This window comes from Hypanus sabinus, chromosome 2 (assembly GCF_030144855.1).
Source record: "Hypanus sabinus isolate sHypSab1 chromosome 2, sHypSab1.hap1, whole genome shotgun sequence".
Lineage (NCBI taxonomy): Eukaryota > Metazoa > Chordata > Chondrichthyes > Myliobatiformes > Dasyatidae > Hypanus > Hypanus sabinus.
This window is the reverse complement of record NC_082707.1, coordinates 23260539-23279432: the sequence shown is the minus strand read 5'-3', so window position 1 is coordinate 23279432 and position 18894 is coordinate 23260539. Positions and strand designations below refer to the sequence as shown.

At 42.8% G+C, this 18894-nt stretch overlaps 1 protein-coding gene across 2 annotated transcripts in view; it reads right to left on the bottom strand.

Moving 5' to 3' along the window:
* The window catches only part of hltf (helicase-like transcription factor), a 73910-nt gene that overhangs the window by 53249 nt on the left and 1767 nt on the right, over nucleotides 1–18894 (bottom strand). For both annotated transcript variants that reach the window (XM_059993339.1, XM_059993346.1), the window contains exons 2-7: nucleotides 18322–18553; nucleotides 15381–15547; nucleotides 12514–12647; nucleotides 8773–8873; nucleotides 8232–8306; nucleotides 3601–3792 (exon numbers count right to left, since the gene is read on the bottom strand). In XM_059993339.1, the coding sequence (XP_059849322.1) occupies nucleotides 3601–3792; nucleotides 8232–8306; nucleotides 8773–8873; nucleotides 12514–12647; nucleotides 15381–15547; nucleotides 18322–18552 (900 nt within the window). In that variant the 5' untranslated portion in view covers nucleotide 18553. The remainder of the gene's footprint in view (nucleotides 1–3600; nucleotides 3793–8231; nucleotides 8307–8772; nucleotides 8874–12513; nucleotides 12648–15380; nucleotides 15548–18321; nucleotides 18554–18894) is intronic.

Sequence of the window (18894 nt, the reverse complement as noted above, 5' to 3'; positions counted from 1 at the left end):
ACACGTAGACTGGGAAGCTCATTCTGTAAAAGGGCTGGATGGTTTAGAGTTTGTGAAATGTGTGCAGGATAGTTTTTTGCAACAATACATAGAAGTACCGACTAGATATGGGGCAGTGTTGGATCTCCTGTTAGGGAATGCGATAGGTCAGCTGACAGATGTATGTGTTGGGGAGCACTTCGGGTCCAGTGATCACAATAGCATTAGCTTCAATATAATTATGGAGAAGGACAGGACTGGACCTAGAGTTGAGATTTTTGATTGGAGAAAGGCTAACTTTGAGGGGATGCGAAGGGATTTAGAGAGAGTGGATTGGGTCAAGTTGTTTTATGGGAAGGATGTAATAGAGAAATGGAGGTCATTTAAGGGTGAAATTATGAGGGTACAGAATCTTTATGTTCCTGTTAGGGTGAAAGGAAAGGTTAAAGGTTTGAGAGCACCATGGTTTTCAAGGGATATTAGAAATTTGGTTCAGAAAAAGAGGGATGTCTACAATAGATATAGGCAGCATGGAGTAAAGGAATTGCTCGAGGAATATAAAGAATGTAAAAGGAATCTTAAGAAAGAGATTAGAAAAGCTAAAAGAAGATACGAGGTTGGTTTGGCAAATAAGGTGGAAGTAAATCCGAAAGGTTTCTACAGTTGTATTAAAAGCAAGAGGATAGTGAGGGATAAAATTGGCCCCTTAGAGAATCAGAGTGGTCAGCTATGTGTGGAACCGAAGGAGATGGGAGAGATTTTGAATGATTTCTTCTCTTCGGTATTCACTAAGGAGAAGGATATTGAATTGTCTAAGGTGTGGGAAACAAGTAAGGAAGTTATGGAACCTATGACAATTAAAGAGGTGGAGGTACTGGCGCTTCTAAGAAATTTAAAAGTGGATAAATCTCCGGGTCCTGACAGGATATTACTCAGGACCTTGAGGGAAGTTTGTGTAGAGATAGCAGGAGCTCTGACGGAGATCTTTAATATGTCATTAGAAACGGGGATTGTGCCGGAGGATTGGCGTATTGCTCATGTGGTTCCATTGTTTAAAAAGGGTTCTAGAAGGAAGCCTAGCAATTATAGACCTGTCAGTTTGACATCAGTGGTGGGTAAATTAATGGAAAGTATTCTTAGAGATAGTATTTATAATTATCTGGATAGACGGGATCTGATTAGAAGTAGCCAGCATGGATTTGTGCGTGGAAGGTCATGTTTGACAAACCTTATTGAATTTTTTGAAGAAGTTACGAGGAATGTTGACGAGGGTAAGGCAGTGGATGTAGTCTATATGGACTTCAGCAAAGCCTTTGACAAAGTTCCACATGGAAGGTTAGTTAAGAAGGTTCAGTCGTTAGGTATTAATGCTGGAGTAATAAAATGGATTCAACAGTGGCTGGATGGGAGATGCCAGAGAGTAGTGGTGGATAATTGTTTATCGGGATGGAGGCCGGTGACTAGCGGGGTGCCTCAGGGATCTGTTTTGGGCCCAATGTTGTTTGTAATATACGTAAATGATCTGGATGAAGGGGTGGTAAATTGGATTAGTAAGTATGCCGATGATACTAAGGTAGGAGGTGTTGTGGATAATGAGGTGGATTTTCAAAGCTTGCAGGGAGATTTATGCCGGTTAGAAGAATGGGCTGAACGTTGGCAGATGGAGTTTAATGCTGAGAAGTGTGAGGTTCTACATTTTGGCAGGAATAATCCAAATAGAACATACAGAGTAAATGGTAGGGCATTGAGGAATGCAGAGGAACAGAGAGATCTAGGAATAACTGTGCATAGTTCCCTGAAAGTGGAGTCTCATGTAGATAGGGTGGTGAAGAGGGCTTTTGGAACGCTGGCCTTTATAAATCAAAGCATTGAGTACAGAAGTTGGGATGTAATGCTAAAGTTGTACAAGGCATTGGTAAGGCCAAATTTGGAATATTGTGTGCAGTTCTGGTCACTGAATTATAGGAAAGATATCAATAAATTAGAGAGAGTGCAGAGACGATTTACTAGGATGTTACCTGGGTTTCAGCAATTAAGTTACAGAGAAAGGTTAAACATGTTAGGTCTCTATTCATTGGAGCGTAGAAGGTTGAGGGGGGATTTGATCGAGGTATTTAAAATTTTGAGAGGGATAGATAGAGTTGACGTGAACAGGCTGTTTCCATTGAGAGTAGGGGAGATTCAAACTAGAGGACATGATTTGAGAGTTAGGGGGCAGAAGTTTAAGGGAAACACGAGGGGGTATTTCTTTACTCAAAGAGTGATAGCTGTGTGGAATGAGCTTCCTGTAGAAGTAGTAGAGGCCAGTTCAGTTGTGTCATTTAAGGTAAAATTGGATAGGTATATGGACAGGAAAGGAGTGGAGGGTTATGGGCTGAGTGCGGGTAGGTGGGACTAGGTGAGATTAAGGGTTCGGCAAGGACTAGGAGGGCCAAGATGGCCTGTTTCCGTGCTGTGATTGTTATATGGTTATAAAGCCCCACCAGAGCTGGGTTACAGCTAGGCAATGTTTTACAGACTAAGTGAATGAGTTGAAATGCAATAAAGCTTTGAGAAAACTGAATCGCAGTAGCAAGTTCAGGGTTGAGTCCTTCTCCTGTGTTCCTTAACGATGGAGAAATCAGGTTATATCATGCCATTACTTACAAAAGTGACTGATGGCTACTCTTAGCAACAGACACAAAATGCTGGAGAAACTCAACAGTCCAGGCAGCAGCTAAGAGAAAGAGCAAACAGTCGACGTTTCAGGCCGAGAGCCTTCCTCAGGACTAGAAAGGAAGGGGAGGTCAGAGTAAGAAGGTGGGGGAGGGGAGGAAATAGTACAGGATGGTAGGTGATCGGTGAAACTGGGAGAAGGAGAGGGGGTGAAGTAAAAAGCTGGGAAAGTTGTCTGGAGAAAGAGATAAAGGGCTGGAGCAGGGGAATCTGATAGGAGAGAACAGAAGACCATGGAAGAAAGAGAAGGGGGAGGAGCACCAGAGGTGATGGACAGGTAAGAACAAAAGGTTTGAGAGGGAAACAAGAATGCGGAATGGTAAAGTAGAAGGGGGGAAGCAATTACCAGAAATCTGAGGAATCAATGTTCTGGTCATCAGGTTGGAGGCTACCCAGACGGAATACAAGATGTTACTCCTCCAACCTGAGTGTGACCTCATCGTGGCAGCAAACGAGGCCATGGACTGACACGTCGGAATGGGAATGGGAAGTAGAATTCAAATGGTGGCCACTGGGAAATCCTGCTTTTTGAGGCAGACGGGGCAAAGGTGCTTGACGAAACAGTCTCCGAATCCACGTCAGGTCTCACCGATATACAGGAGGCCACACAGCGAGCACCGGATACAGTAGACGATCCCAACAGCCTCACCTGAAAGTACAGCTTAGGGCGCTACTCCTTTCTGGCATGTTCACTATTTCAGATTCTTCACTAAATCTGAAAAGCAAATATGTCTCAGTCTCCCAGGACAATGCTTTCCCCTTCCGTGTGTTCCTCCAACCCTTTTTTCTATTTAATTTTCTCAATCCCTCTGCTCTGTTTGCTGGAAGAAGCCCCATGGCCTTCTGCTGTGGGAGTAGAGGAGCATCCCAAAACGAGCAATATTAGTTAAAAGACCCGTCTCTTACCAGACCCATGTCATCCGCCAGGATGCCTCCATGAATGTTCTCAGGCCTCTCTTTTTCTGCAAAGTTTGTCAGCAAGTTGTAGTACATGTTGTTTCTCTGCTCCCAGAACGGAGGAAGGTCGGTGTTATTTTCCCTCAGTATCATCCAGGCCAGCGCCTGCTTCTGATGAGGCAGCAATGGTGTACGGACAGCCTGTTAATGCAAAAATTCAAAACTATTGCAACTTCTTGGGTTAGAAGGATGGTTCCCATGATGAGTAATAACATGTATCTCAAGCACCCAAAATTGGCTCTTGTTTCCAAATTACGAGCTTGCACTTACGTCTCAGAGACGTCGTCACACAACTATTCAGCATACATTATGGGTGCGATAACTGTGTAAATGAACCTCAGTCTCTTTCTTGGGAAGCCTTTTGCTCTGGACTCTCTGACATCCAGCCAACTGAACGCACAGATGGGAAAGTTTGAAAAAAGCAACTTGTGCCATCCGCAACATGAGCCCTAATGCGTCTGCATTGAAAAGTAGCAGCGAGTGAAAATGAAACAGTAATTTCACAAAATTTCATGTAATACACCAGTAGGTGCACTGTTTAAAAAGCAATCCAAGTATTTTCAGAATGGCAGTAAATTGCCAGTTGCAGCAGTACAGACAGGATTATCATCCTGCAGACTTTTTAGTCAACACTGTTGGTGAGCTTGTGAACAGTACCATCTACAAGTCACAGCCTGCAATTACATCTTTACAAATAACTGTCTAAAATCACAGTTTCCCACTCTCCACAGAGAGCAACTATGTACAGTACTGGGCAAAAGTCTTAGGCACATATACATAGCTAGGGTGTTTAAAACCTTTGCACAGTACTGTTGCAATTTTATGTATTGCACTGTATTGCTGCCACAAAAACAAACTTTCATTAAGTATGTGAATTATGATAGATCTGATTCTGATATACATCTCTATCATGGACTGGGAATGGGAAAGGGGTAGGGAAAGGGAAATCATGGTTGGGAAAAGGTGAAGGGAGGGAGCAGGAAGCACCAGAGAGACATTCTGTAATGATCAATAGTCCAATTCTTTGGAATCGAGTGACCTTGTCTGGTGTTTTAGGGCTGAGTGCATCTTCACCCATCCCTGACGCTCCTTCTTTCCCAACTGCCCCAGGTGGGAGCTCCATTCTCTCCATTCCCAGCATCTTTTGCTCCTGTCAGATTTACAAACTGCTCTCCAGTTCTTGTTGACAAATACAGTACTGTGCAAAAGTCTTAGGGACATCTATCAAACAGCCAGTCAGATCTTTTACTCCCACTTGAAGGGCGGTCAGCGAGCCCCTAGTGGGCAAAGGAAGTGCTTCAAAGATAACATCAAGATCAGCCTGAAGAAATTCAACATTACATCTAAAGACTGGGAAGACACTGCACTCAAGATACTCCTGGAAGAAATCTGTTCAAGAGGGAGCTGTGTTACATGAGAACAATCTGTGTTGTGTCACTGGGAACAAGCCGCAGCTGCAAAAGAAGAGACTGAACAACGAGATGACCCAAACACTAACCACAGCCACCACTGAATATGTGGATCTTGGATTGGCTTCTACACCTACCAATAGACAACCTATTTAGAGAACATCTCAACAACACACACAAAATGCTGATGGAACACAGCAGGCCAGGCAGCATCTATAGGGAGAAGCGCTGTCGACATTTCGGGCCGAGACCCTTCATCAGGACGAAGGGTCTCGGCCCGAAACGTCGACAGCGCTTCTCCCTATAGATGCTGCCTGGCCTGCTATGTTCCACCAGCATTTTGTGTTGTTGTTTGAATTTCCAGCATCTGCAGATTTCCTCGTGTTTGCTAGAGAACATCTCACTTAACCTGAGTGATTGCACTACTACTACTAGTCAGATTTGGCTCTCGCCTCTGAGTAAGAGGCCTATGGCATTCCAGTGACTTTGGCACACAGACATCAGGCACACTTGTTAATGAATATGAGGGATGAAGTGGAAGCCCACTGTGTCCTCACACGCTGATCAAACACATCCCTTATCAATGTGTAAAAACAAGAAGGATTTGGCCCATGCTCATCAACAATATTTAAACACTGACACATATTTCTAGATACTCCCTCGACGAAACACCTTCTTCGTCCCCATTCCCTTCAGTATCTTGTATGTTTTAATCAAATCTCCTTATAAACTCTAAGCTCCAATGAATGTAAGCTGAAGCATGACCTCACAACACAACTCACTCACTCTGGCTATCAATCTAACATTTGCATCCCTCACAGCACTCCAGGTATCCGCTCACCAGTATCTGATATAAGCAGGGAGAACCTCCCTTTTCCTGTGTTCAGTTCCTTTCTTAATAAACAACAGAATCCAGTGAGCTTTCCCACCTTTTCCTAAACCTGATTCTTGTCTTTTGTGAACCATGCAGTAAAAGACAAACAGATCCCTCAGCATCTCTGAACTCCACAATCTTTCATCCTATGATAAACACAAGAGATTCTGCAGATGCTGGAAATCCAGAGTAACACACACAAAATGCTGGTGGAACTTGGCAACACCTATGGAGAAGTCATGATGACCCAAAACGTCGTCTCTTTATTCGTCTCCATACATGCTAACTTCCTCCAGCATATAGTGTGCGTAACTCTCGCTTTAAAAATCCAGTCAAATAAACATTTTGACACATTATCTATCAATTGCCTGATCTTTGCTTATATTTGTATCTCTGTCACCCCCTGATGTCTTCTTTGCAACCAACTTCCCTCTCTATCTTGGTATCAACAGCAAACTTAACACCCATACTTCTGGCATCTTCATCCACGTCACTGATACAAAGAGGTCCCCTTACCAAATGTGTGGCACACCACCCACTACACCCTGCCAAACAAGACACATTAATGACCACTCTCTTGCTTCCTATTAGCAAGCAACACCAACATCTCACATTCTACACCAAAGGGCCTTTGATTTCCACAATTACCTTTAGAGTGGCATAAAACCAAATGCTTTCCAAAACTGTAAGAATACCAATCGCTTCCATCTTATTTCAGACGTAATGCAAATAGAACACCATAAAGCTTGATTACAATTATGTTTTATATGCTGACTACACTTCTCGCAGATTCAGTAAAGCAGCCAACATAATCAAAGACCTCTCCTGCCACAGACTCCTCTCCCTCCTTCTATCAGACAGATATAAAAGCCTACAAGCATGTACCACGAAGCTCAGAGACAGCTTCTGTCCTGCTGTTTTATAACTATTGAACGGACCTCTCGTATGATGAGATAGACTCTTGACCTCACAGTTACCGTACCTGACACATTAATGTCTGCCGGCACAACACTTTTCCTGTTGCTGTAACCTTATGCTCTGCGTTCTCTTACTATGTTTGCCTTGGACAACCTTGAAGTCCTGAAGTGATGAAATCAGTACAGATAGCTTGAAAAACAAAATGTCTCACCATACCACAGTACAATAATAAACCAATTTACTAATTCTAGATTCTGTTGGATTAATTGATTGATATTCTGATGATTTAAGAGCTTCCCAGCTAAGTAAGTTCTTCTGTTATCTCTTGTTACATCCATGCAAACAAAAGATTTTACGACATATGCCAGTGATATTAAATCTGATTCTGAATCTAATTCTGAATACCAAATACCAACTCCTAGTGCTGTCCCAATATTGTCCACCCAGAAAAAAAACAATCCCTATTTAGGGCCATGAGCCAAATTCTAGGACTAAATTCCGTTAGACCAGGGGTCGGCAACATTTACCACTGAAAGAGCCAATATGGACCCATTTCCCACAGAAAAGAAAACACTGGGAGCCACAAAACCCGTTTGACACTTAAAATGAAATAACAATGCATACAACGGTTTTTTTTGCCTTTATGCTATGTATAAACAAACTATAATGTGTTGCATTTATGAAATTGATGAACTCCTGCAGAGAAAACGAAATTACATTTCTGCATGCAACAAAAACATTTTGAACTCCGTAAAAAAGACGTTGGGTTGAAAGTTACTCCATAGGTAGCCTACCCTGGATCGAAGAATTAAAAGAAAGCGCGCACTGGCAGGTGTCAGGCATTGGCAGTGGTGACGTATATTAATAGCGATAAAAAACACGTTGTAGCGGTGTAGCGCTACACGCAGCGCTAAAATAAAGACACTGCAGTCAAAGGTAACTTTATTCGAACTAAACAGCCTTGATTTAAAGCCTCCCTCAACCCGTCCCCGTGGGCGCGGATGCGCCAAAAGACACGTACTCACAAACCGCCGTAGGCTATCACCCTTAGCCGGAACGGTGGCTAATTGTGAGCCGGTTCGGATGTGCCAGGAAATGGGGTCTCCACAACGTTTTTAGATTGTACAAGATCACCATAATCTTCAAATTTCGAATTACATTTCAAAAACTAACAAACTACGGGGAGCCGCAGCACAGAGATCAAAGAGCCGCATGCGGCTCCGGAGCCGCGGGTTGCCGACCCTTGCGTTAGACTGATTACTTAAGACCAGAGTCCAAAAAACAGCTGTTTAGTGTGGTGAGATATTCCACGGTGCTTCACAGGAGCTCAAAAGATTTTTGTAGTTTCACCCAATTACATTCATTGTGGCTCACTTCACCTTAGCTGGTTCCATTTCCCGAGTCTTATCATGCTCTTTCAGATCTTCAAAAATCTTGTCAAATTCATTCTTTAGCTGCAAAAGAGAATTCTAGCATTGAGCAGCAAATAAAAGACCAATAAAGACAAATCACTGGAATGAAGGAGGCTGAGGGATATGACCTGATAGAATTACATTCAGTTATGATGGACATAAATAGGATAGACAGAATAATTTTTCGCATGGCTGGAGTACCAAAAGTATGAAATTTTGGAAAGAGGAGATGGAATATCAAAGGGGATCTGAGTGAAAAAGGTTCTTTTAATTTTATACAGAGTGGTTGTCAAGGCAATAGTGGGATCAGTTACAATCAATATGTTTCAATTAGCAATCCATTGGAATAATAATCTATTGATTTGGAATGATACATTTAAATTCCATTAATCAAACAAATTCTGGACAAAAAGGGTTTCGGTCATCAAGCTTTGACTCCCGGACTTTCCATGAAAGTGGCACGACAAATTCCACATTTGCAACTGAGCGTTTAAAAATTAACCCTTACCTGTTCCGCTGTCATCTGAACAGCAGTGTGCACAGGGGCTTTGTAGCTTGGACCAGCTCTTGCAGATCCTGTTCCAGGCCACCCTTCAGCAATTCCACTGCCTATAAAAAAACATCAGCACTGTTGCACTGCTCGACATTCATCTGCAACAACTAAATATAAAACTGCACCACTTCAATTGTTACAAAACTCCGAGTTGCCTATCATTCCAAACACTGGTCATATAAGTAGAGAAGGGAGGAAGATGCATTCAAGGGAGATGAATTAACATCAGAAGACATACAAAGAGTGTTTGATAGATCTAGGCCTATACACTGGAATTCAGAAGACAGTGATTTTATAGAGTGTTAACTTTGAAGAAAAGATTTATTGAAGTGAGCAGAGTGTCTGGAGCAGAATGATAAAGCACAGGAGGCTATGTCACAGTGTTAGTCAGTTGAAAGGAAGGCAAATGCAAGGTTAGTGTTCATTTCGAGAGGACGAATATAAAAGCAAAGATATAACATTGAGGCTTCATAAAGCATTGGTCAGACCACATTTGGAGTATTGTTAGCAGTTTCCAAGGAAGGATACACTGGCATTGGAGAGTGTCCAGAGGAGGGACTGAAAGGGTTAACATACAAAGAGTATTTGATGGATCTGGGTCTGTACACTGGAGTTTAGACGAATGAGAGAGGACCTCACTGAAACATAATGAATATTGAAAGGCCTAGATAGAGTGGATGTGGAGAAGAAGTTTTCAATAGTGTGAGGGTCAAAAACCAGAGGAAACAGCTACAGAATACAAGGGTATTCCTTTTTTGAACAAAGATAAAGAAAATTTTCATTTGCTAAAGGGTAGTGAATTTGTGGAATTCATTGCCACAGACGACCATGGAGGCCGTATCACTGGATATATTTAAATTGGCAAGTTGATAAGGTTTTTAAATTAGTAAGAGTATCAAAGATTGCAAGAAGAAGGCAGGAGACTAGATTTAGTCATGACATAGACCATTCTTACTCTGAAACAGACCCCTCAGCCCATCTAGTCTGTGCTGAACAGTTATTCTGCTTTGTCCCATCAACCCGTGCCGAGACCATAGCACCTCCATACCCCTCCCATCCATGTACTTATCCAAATTTCTCTTAAATGTTGAAATCGAACCGACATCCATCACTCCTGATGGAAGCTTGTTACACACCTTCACCACCCTGAGTGAAGAAGCACCCATCATGTTCCCATTAAACATTTCACCTTTCACCCAGAGAATCACCGAGCAGATTCAACTGGTCGAATAATTCTGCTCTTATACCTTACAGTTAGCGAAGCCACACAAGACTGAAAATTGTTGAACTCAAGCAGTTCAAGAAATCAAACCCAGTAAAGGTAATCCCTCGTGTTTAAGGTATAACTATTTTTTTAAATATTCATTAAAGGGATATAGCCATCATAGGCTGAGCCAGCATTTAACTGCTGATCAGCAAACAGCGAGTCAGGTAGCATCTGTGGAGGGAAATGGAGAGTGGACATTTCGGTCCAGTCCAGTCCAGGTGCAGCGTCTTGACCCGAGACGTCAACTGTCCATTTTCCTCCACAGATGTGCCTGAACCTCTTAGTTGAGCACTTTGAGAGCTGCTCAACATTTCAGCATCTGCAGTCTCTTGTGTCTCCTTTAATCACCCACTCCTTGTTGATAATACGGCAATGAGCTGGCTTGCTGAGCCACTACTTCATTGAGATGTGGGTATCACCACAATGCTGAAAACCTAGGTTAGCTCATCAGCGGATTACTAAAGGAGTGCCAAACTTCTCACCAAATCCTGGAAAGGGCACAGCCTCAGAATACAGGGACATCCATTTAGAATGGAGATGAGGAGAAATTTCCTTACCCAGCAGGTAGAAAATCTGTGGAATTCACTGCCACAAACAGCTGTGGAGGCCAAATCATTGAGTATATTTAAAGCACTGCTTGTTAGGTTCTTGATTAGTAAGGGTGTCAAAGGTTGCGGGGAGAAGGGGGTTTGAGAGGGATAATAAATCAGCCATGACGGAATGGTGGATCAAACTCAATGGGTCCAATGGTCTAATTCTGCTCCTAAATCTTATGGACTTATCCTCATCTCCAACTAAATGATCTTAGAGCTTTTCCAGAACAAGCCCACTGACCTGAGCAACAATCAAGAAAAGCAAATTGATTTAAGGGGGTCGGCTTCGTGCAAACTGGCTGCCACAGTCGCAACAGTGCCTCCGTTTCAAAAATCCCTCACTGCTATAAAGTGGCTGTGATGTAGTAGAGTTGCAAGTTGATGTTCCTTGCTGGAGCAGAACTGCAGGAACATCCAGAAGGGCTGGGAGTACCTTTAATAACAAAGAACAGGCTCTTCAACCCACTAACTTGATGCCTTAAATCAGTGGTCGCCAACCCATCGATCGTGATCGAATGGTCGATCTTTGAGACTTTCCCAGTAGATCCCGAAAAAAAAAATCTAAAATAAATGCACAAATACTGTTGAGGGATTGTTTCCGGGTTGCTGGGTTTTAGTTCCGTTCTTTCTGCCCAGTGCGCATGCGTGTAGCTCCCCCGCACTACACAGTGTAATTCAACACGTACAAACAAGCTGGATGAACTCAGCAGGTTGGGCAGCATCTGTTGAAGTGAGCAGTCAACCTGCTGACTGCTGAGTTCACCCAGCTTGTTTGTACATGTTGATTCGACCACAGCATCTGCAATGTTTACACAGTGTAATTCAGTGGTCCCCCAACCGCCGGGCCGCGAGGAAACATTACGAGTCAGCTGCACCTTTCCTCATTCCCTGTCACACCCGCTGTTGAACTTGAACGCACGCGAGGTCGTCAGTCGCCTAAACGCGGTGATACCCTTGCGCCAGGGATCACTGGTTCGCCTCGGGCAGCCGGCGAGAAGTGCCGTTGCTACCGGCCTGGAGCGCGGACAGATGGGCGCCGCCTCTAAATCTGTTCACCACACCGAATGTTCGTGGGGAACCCAGTGTTAAAATATTCGCAGACGATCTAATTCGAGCTCAAGGTTCCGTAAGTACCAGAGCAGCTACCACGCTGCGACCTACCGAAACAAATTTTTGTCGGCCAATAGACCCTACAAGGGGGGTTGGTGGGTGCCCTGTCGCACTCCTCGTTCGGTAGCTCTCTCCCGACTGGAACCGCCGTGGCTCCGGCACAGGGACTCCAGCCCTGACACCCCACCCATGACCAGCTGCACCTGGCCACGGTGTCTGGTGGCGGAGGCTGTCTAATGAGGCAATTAAGCTCTCAAAACTGCTTCGGTACCCTAAGTCCAAGCACCCCGCACTTAAAGACAAAACCGCTGAGTTTTTTGAGCAGAAAAAACGTAGGCAAGTGGAGAGAAGCTAAGTGCAGAGAGCCACTAAAACTACATTGCAGAATAAACTGGGCATAAGGAACCTGCTTCGAGTATCGCTACATTCCAGTCGTGTTTAACACCTCACCTCCCATCGGCCGGTCGACAAGAATATTGTCAATATTAAACCGGTCCATGGTGCAAAAAAAGGTGGGTACCCCCGGTGTTTATACATTATGTCTACTTCCGGGTTGTGGGGTTTTACTTCCGGTCTCTTCTGTCCCGGTGCGCATGCGTGTAACTAATCGATCTGGGGGTCGATCTTGCCTTTGGCTATGGCTGAGGTAGGGGATCTTGGGCTTAAAAAAAGTTGGTGACCACTACCTTAAATGGTAAGGGGGAGGAAAACGTTTCAGAACCTGACCTCTGTTGGGTGGTGCCAGTTTGAAGTTGTGCATCTTCAGTCTATCCAGAACGGCACTGCGGTTTTCTTCTTTGCCCCAGAAAGAAAGCTGCACAGGCATGGTGAACACGTTGTTAGCTCCATAGGGGACAACCCTGTTGGGAAAGAAATCAACAGAAGCAGTGATTCACAGCCATTCCCCATCCTGCACATCACCAGTGATTGACTGAAATTACACCAGTCTTATTGCAGATAATAAAGCTGCACAGACAGCCAATCACACAGTTTTACAGCTAAACTGGAAGCAAATGTCACCCACATTGTATGACTTTGTGGCTGTATGATACAAGTTCCACTTCTGGTGACAGGGGGTCAGCAGCACTGGGATAGTCAGCATGGAGCTGGCAGCATTCCCTCCCCTCAAAGCCCACCGCTCCAACGTTAACTTATCAGTTGCGTTCCATAGCAGGAAGTCCCAGGTCGTATTTTTCAAAACGTCGGCGCCACAGGAGCTCCACAAAACAAATAATAACACCGAGCGCTGAGCCTACAAATCAAGGAGGCAAGCTGCCACCCTGCAGCTTAAACAACTGCTGATGTGGAGAAGGAAACATGAAGCACTCCCACAGGAGCAGCTTGGTGTATTTATTGCCAGACTCTAGATTACTCCAAATTAGAAATTTTGCATTTCAATTTGATTCTCCCTAAGCATTCACATCTAATAAAGAATCCTCTCCACACTGCCCACAATTCATTTCAACGGAAGAGATAATCAAATGAACGCTAACCGGACAACCAATTTGCTGCCACAGACTGTCACACTCCTCTAGATCAGTAACTCAATCTCTTTTCCACTGACAAGTTAATGCCAATTTGGTTCCTCTTAATTCAAGATTTACAAACTGACAAACAACTAATGTGCAAAAGAAGGCAATCTGTGCAAATAATTAAAAAAAGAAATAAATAATGCCTCTCAAAGTCCAACCCTACGTCCCTGTCTTGAGAGATGGAAACGGGTGAGGCCGGCCAGCAGGGCTCTGGTGAAGTTGTATACGGCAATCCCCTGCACAGTGGATACAATGGAGTACAGAAATATTGACAAACTCCAGCCATACTATTGATTTTGAATGATGGAGACAGGAAGTCTACGGTTTTTAGATTAATGGCCTATGCTCCACTGGGAGCTAAGGGCCCAAGAAGAAATGATAAATAATTTTGTACTTAAGTTGTAGAATCTTTGAAACTGAGTCTGTAGGTTGTGGAACTTGTTCAGAGTTGAGATGAGAGAAGTTATTCATGTTAGTTCAAGAGCCTGATAGTTGAAGGGTAATAACTGTTCCTGAACCTGGTGGTATGGGACCCAAGGTCTTCCAAGATCTGCATTAAAGCCATGTTGGTGGAAAGTATTCTCTGGTGCACAAGATGGAACAAATTTCAAAACTTCATTATTCTTAAGTTTTATACGCAGACTTCAGGATATGTGCCAAACGGTTGAGACAATCTAAGGTGTGCTTGTGTCTACAAAACACCTTCACTAAAATATCAAGCTCTCCAAAAGAGGTTCTCTATAAAAATTTTGTCCTGATAATTCTGTCACTGGCTATTTCAATTCATCAGGTTTGAATAATTTTAAAGTGATGAGTTAGATTATTTTTGATAATGTTCAAAGAAAGAGGTAAGTTCTAGGAAAAATGCAATGGTCTTAATGAAAAAAAGGATCTATAATGTCAATTCAATCAGGAAGATTCCTTACACACCACCTTCGTTGCACAATCTGAATCACAGATCGGAACATTTGAGGTTACGTTTCCAGTACATTCCCTTACTCCAAAGGATGTCATTACAAATCTACAGGTCTACATGCCTTGCAAAGAAATCCCAGTCCTTGCAACCATTACACCATTCAGGCCATGCTCTCTTCTTGCTACCACCGTCAGGCCTTCGGTGCCACACCACCAGGTTCAGGAATAGTTATTACCCTACACCATCCAGCTCCTGACCCAGTGTGGATAGCTCCACTCACTACAGCTTTGAAGGGAATCCACAACCATTAGACACACTTTCAAGGATTCCACAGCTCATGCGCTCAGTATTTATTTTTTTATATGCACAGTTTTTCTTCTTTTGCACATTGGTTGTTTGTCAGCCTTTTAGTTTTTCATAAATTCTATTGCATTTCATTATTTTCCTGTAAACGCAAGAAAGTGAATCTCAAGTTAGTGTATGGTAATATATGCATACTTTGACAATAAATTTACTTTTACTTAATTCCACCACTTATCTACATCAGGAGCAATTTACCTACCAATATGATATTTGTGAAAATTCCACACCTTAGTCCCACGTTCAGAATAGCCTGTATTTAAAAAGTGCTACTAAAATTCACAAGTTCACCCTGAACAACTTGTTGGACTCATGTATCCACTTTCTGTCTATCTGTATTGTATTTTCTGCTGCGTGTTTACTAGGAGTTAATTTGTCACATGGGTTGGGGTGTGGTAGAAGTGAGGAGTGTAGTTTTGTATTGATGCTTTGCCTTTAGTTAGTTTTAGTCTGGTCAGAATAGGGAGTAAGTCGGTGGATGATATTTTTCATTAACTGTTCATCTGTCAAATATGTTTAGGAACGTTTGGCCTAAGTACGTTTGAATACTCTTAGACTGTTTATTTCATTACATCACTAGTTTAATTTCATTAGTTAAATCTTACAAGATCATTCAATAAAGGATTGAACATACTTTCTTCAACTTTAGAACTCTGTTCTTTGTGAAACGCATCATGCAGTGTTAAACCCCGTGCTTAGTCTCTCAGCAGTTTTGGTTTGTTTCAAAGCAACTGCTGCACACTGGATGCAGCTCAGCCTTCATCTCTTATTTCATGCTTACTCACCCTTCTACTCTGGCCAGTTTATTATCTAAGATGAAGGCCAGGGGCGTCGCCAACTCCCGTTTGATGTGTCCCACCTGAATGCCGTTCACATTATTTACTTGGACTGCATTACTGTCATAAGGATTGTTCGGATCTCGCTGCAGAGCAACCATTTCATTGTTGCTCACCTGACAACAATATTAAAACAAATTAGTTTTCAGCATAGCACTTCCACAATCCAGGGGCATTGTATACTGTAAGGTCTCAAGTGCAGTAAACACAATTTCACCCCTCACACTTGTCTCAAGGAGATCGTCCACTGGTAATCAACAAACTGCACAAACAGCAGCTCTTGCTGGACACTGGATAACTATTTACAAATTTCAGATTATCTAAAACTACCACATCGAAATAGGTTCATGCCACACAGAGAAAAAAGACTATCTGCATATTTAATAATTTTACCTTCTCAGATACCACTACAAATTTTAGCTTACCTACAATACTGTTAGGAATTATTGAGAAGTTATGAATTATGTGAATATCATCATCATCATCATTATGAGCCGTGTCGTTTGACAATGGGCGATACTGGCTCCATAACCATGACTGCTTTTGGCAAATTCTTCTACAGAACTGGTTTGCCATTGTCTTCTTCTGGGCAGTGTCTTTACAAGACAGGGGACCCCAGCCGTTACTCTTTAGAGATTCTTTGGCATCAGTTGTCACATAAACAGGACTCACGGTATACACCAGCTGCTCATATGATCATCCTCCACCTGCTCGCATGGCTTTACACGGCACTGATCGGGATCTAAGCAGGTGCTATACCTAGCCCAAGGATGGCCTGGAGGTCAGCGGAGGGAAGGAGCACCTTTTACCTCCTTTGGTAAAGATGCATCTCCACCCCAACACCCACTATATGAATATATCAGATATTAAATCAAATGAGAATTAGTCTTCAGTTCTTAATGTAATTTACAAGCATTAAGAAGTTTGAAGTTAAAAGGGCAACTTCATGAACAAAGCTGGCCCATAGCAAGGAGCTGGTCACTAAGAGATGACCAGACTGATTATAAGATATTCTCCTCTGTATTAGACAATGGGGTTATGTTAAATGGCCTGCAGACAGCTAAGGACTAAGTTATTTGCACCATAATATACAAGTTCAATGAAGCTTGCAGGCCAGACTGACATCAAACATAGTCACAAGCATAACTGATCTATCAACAGTTGAGAGATTTATATATTCAAAAGAGTCAACCCATACAATACTAATTTTGGGTGTCTGGGTTCTCTGCCTTCAGAAGCTTTTAGAACATCTGGGTGAATTAGTTTGTCTCAGCAAAGTTGTTTGAACCTTCAGAGTAGTTATATCAATTGCAATGTGCTTCCACTAAATATGTACCCCAAAGGTCAAACACCTTCAAGGAGTGATACCTCAAAAAGAAGGCACCCATCACTAAAGATCCCCATCATCCAGGGCATGTCCTCTTCTCATCGCTACCAACAAGGAGGTGGTACAGGAACCTGAAGAGACACACTCAATGATTCAGGAACAGCTTCTTCCCTTCAAAATGCACTACCTATCACATTTGCACTGCACCGCTGTTACAAAACAACGAATTTCATGACATATGCCTGTGATGTTAAACCTGATCCTGACAAAATGTTGAAGTAAATTATGTCATTGTAACTATGGAAATTTGTTTATTTTTTATTTATTTAAATATTGGGATACAGCACGAAACAGGCCCTTGGACCCTTCGAGCCGCATTGCCCAGCACTCACAATTTAACCCAAGCAAATCATAGGACAATTTACAACAAGCAATTAACCTACCAACCGGTGATCTTTGGACAGTGCGAGAAAATGAGCACCAGGAGGAAACCCACAGTCACAGGGAAGAATGTACAAACTCCTTACAGACAGCGGCAGGAATTAAACCTGATTCGCTGGTACTGTAAAGCGTACTGCTAACCACTACACTACCTGGGTCCTGTATTGAATCGCCTGCAGTACCTCTGATCTTAAGGATATAAGACCGCGATGCATTTTGAGTTTGGGAGACTGTACTGAGATGGTCTCCAAGAGAATGTCTGTTTGCTGTGATGAATCCATCGGCTTCTCCAGTTTCTCCAGCGAATTAGTTATTGCACAACACATACCTTCTGGAGGTCAAACACTTGCCTAGGGTCTACCACGTTGATATCATACACTGAAGAAAACTAGAGTGTGCTGTGACAAACAAAGCCAACCAGAGACACAACTAGCACAGGGAGAGGCCCTGCACTCCATCAATCATCTGCCTCCCTTTGAAAGCCTGGGCCTAGGACTATACTGTGCACAAGGTAGGCAACTTGTGACTAATTATCAGATAATCCGGTGACTAGTTATCAGGTGATTCTCTCCCCACAGATTTTGTGTTACCGAAACATCAATTAGTCCTACATTTACCTCCTACTTTCCACTTCCAATTATTAAAACATCCTTTTTTTAAAAAAAGGGTCCTAACAGCACTAAAGGAGGGCATTTTTGGCCTGTTGATTTTATACCAGCACAGAACCAATCAATTTTCTTCCATTAAAATCTCCCTGTAATCCAGGGGTTCCCAACCTGGGGTCCACCGACCCCTTGCTTAATGGTAACGGTTCATGGCATAAAAAAATATGTTGGAAACCCCTGCTGTAACCAGTTCTCTGCACATTCCCATTGGTTCAATAGGAGGAATCAATTTAAAAGAGCCGATAGCCTATGTCACATGGGAGCAAAGCAAAGCACCTTCAGGAGATCCAAGAACAGGATTAAGCCTGGGTTGCTGAAACTACGAGGCAGTAGCTCTAATTATTAATTATAATGGTTTAATCTGCACACTTAAATTAATTCAACTAATAATCAATCTTTCTAAGTGAAGGCATAACTTAAATTTGTACTATTGTAAGAGAAAGGAAGGAGATCCTACCACACCGGTGTAATAACGTAATCCAACTATATTCCCTCTGAGGTTTCCAAACAGGACTGCCGAATCCAGATCCTCGTCTGCTGCTGCCGTGTCATCTGCAAGCGTGCGGTTTATCATTTGGGACAGTGACTCCTCTGGATCCACAGCAAAGAGATAACCGCCATTGGAGAAATGGGCAGCGGATTGACCCCCCAGGTACTGGGAACTGTACCAATTCCGCCACGATAACATGCTATGAAAACAAAGCAAAACCACAGTGATTTATGAGAGCAAATCATTTAAATTCACAGTGTATCTGTATTTGAAATTTAACCTTTTTACCACAGCTAACATGGAGCAGCAGGTTGTTTCCTGCAAGCGTCATAATTCCTGCAGCATTTCATAAATCTGTTCCAATATAACACCATGCTTGGGTAATAATATCAAACAGTAAGATACTCCATTGTTTTGGGCAAACACCACATGGGGTTCATAACGGGAGATGGTTCAATCCACTCCCTTATCAGCTTATGTGTCAGCAATTTACTTTTATTATCAACAATAATTATTTGTTGTTAACACAAATGACACATT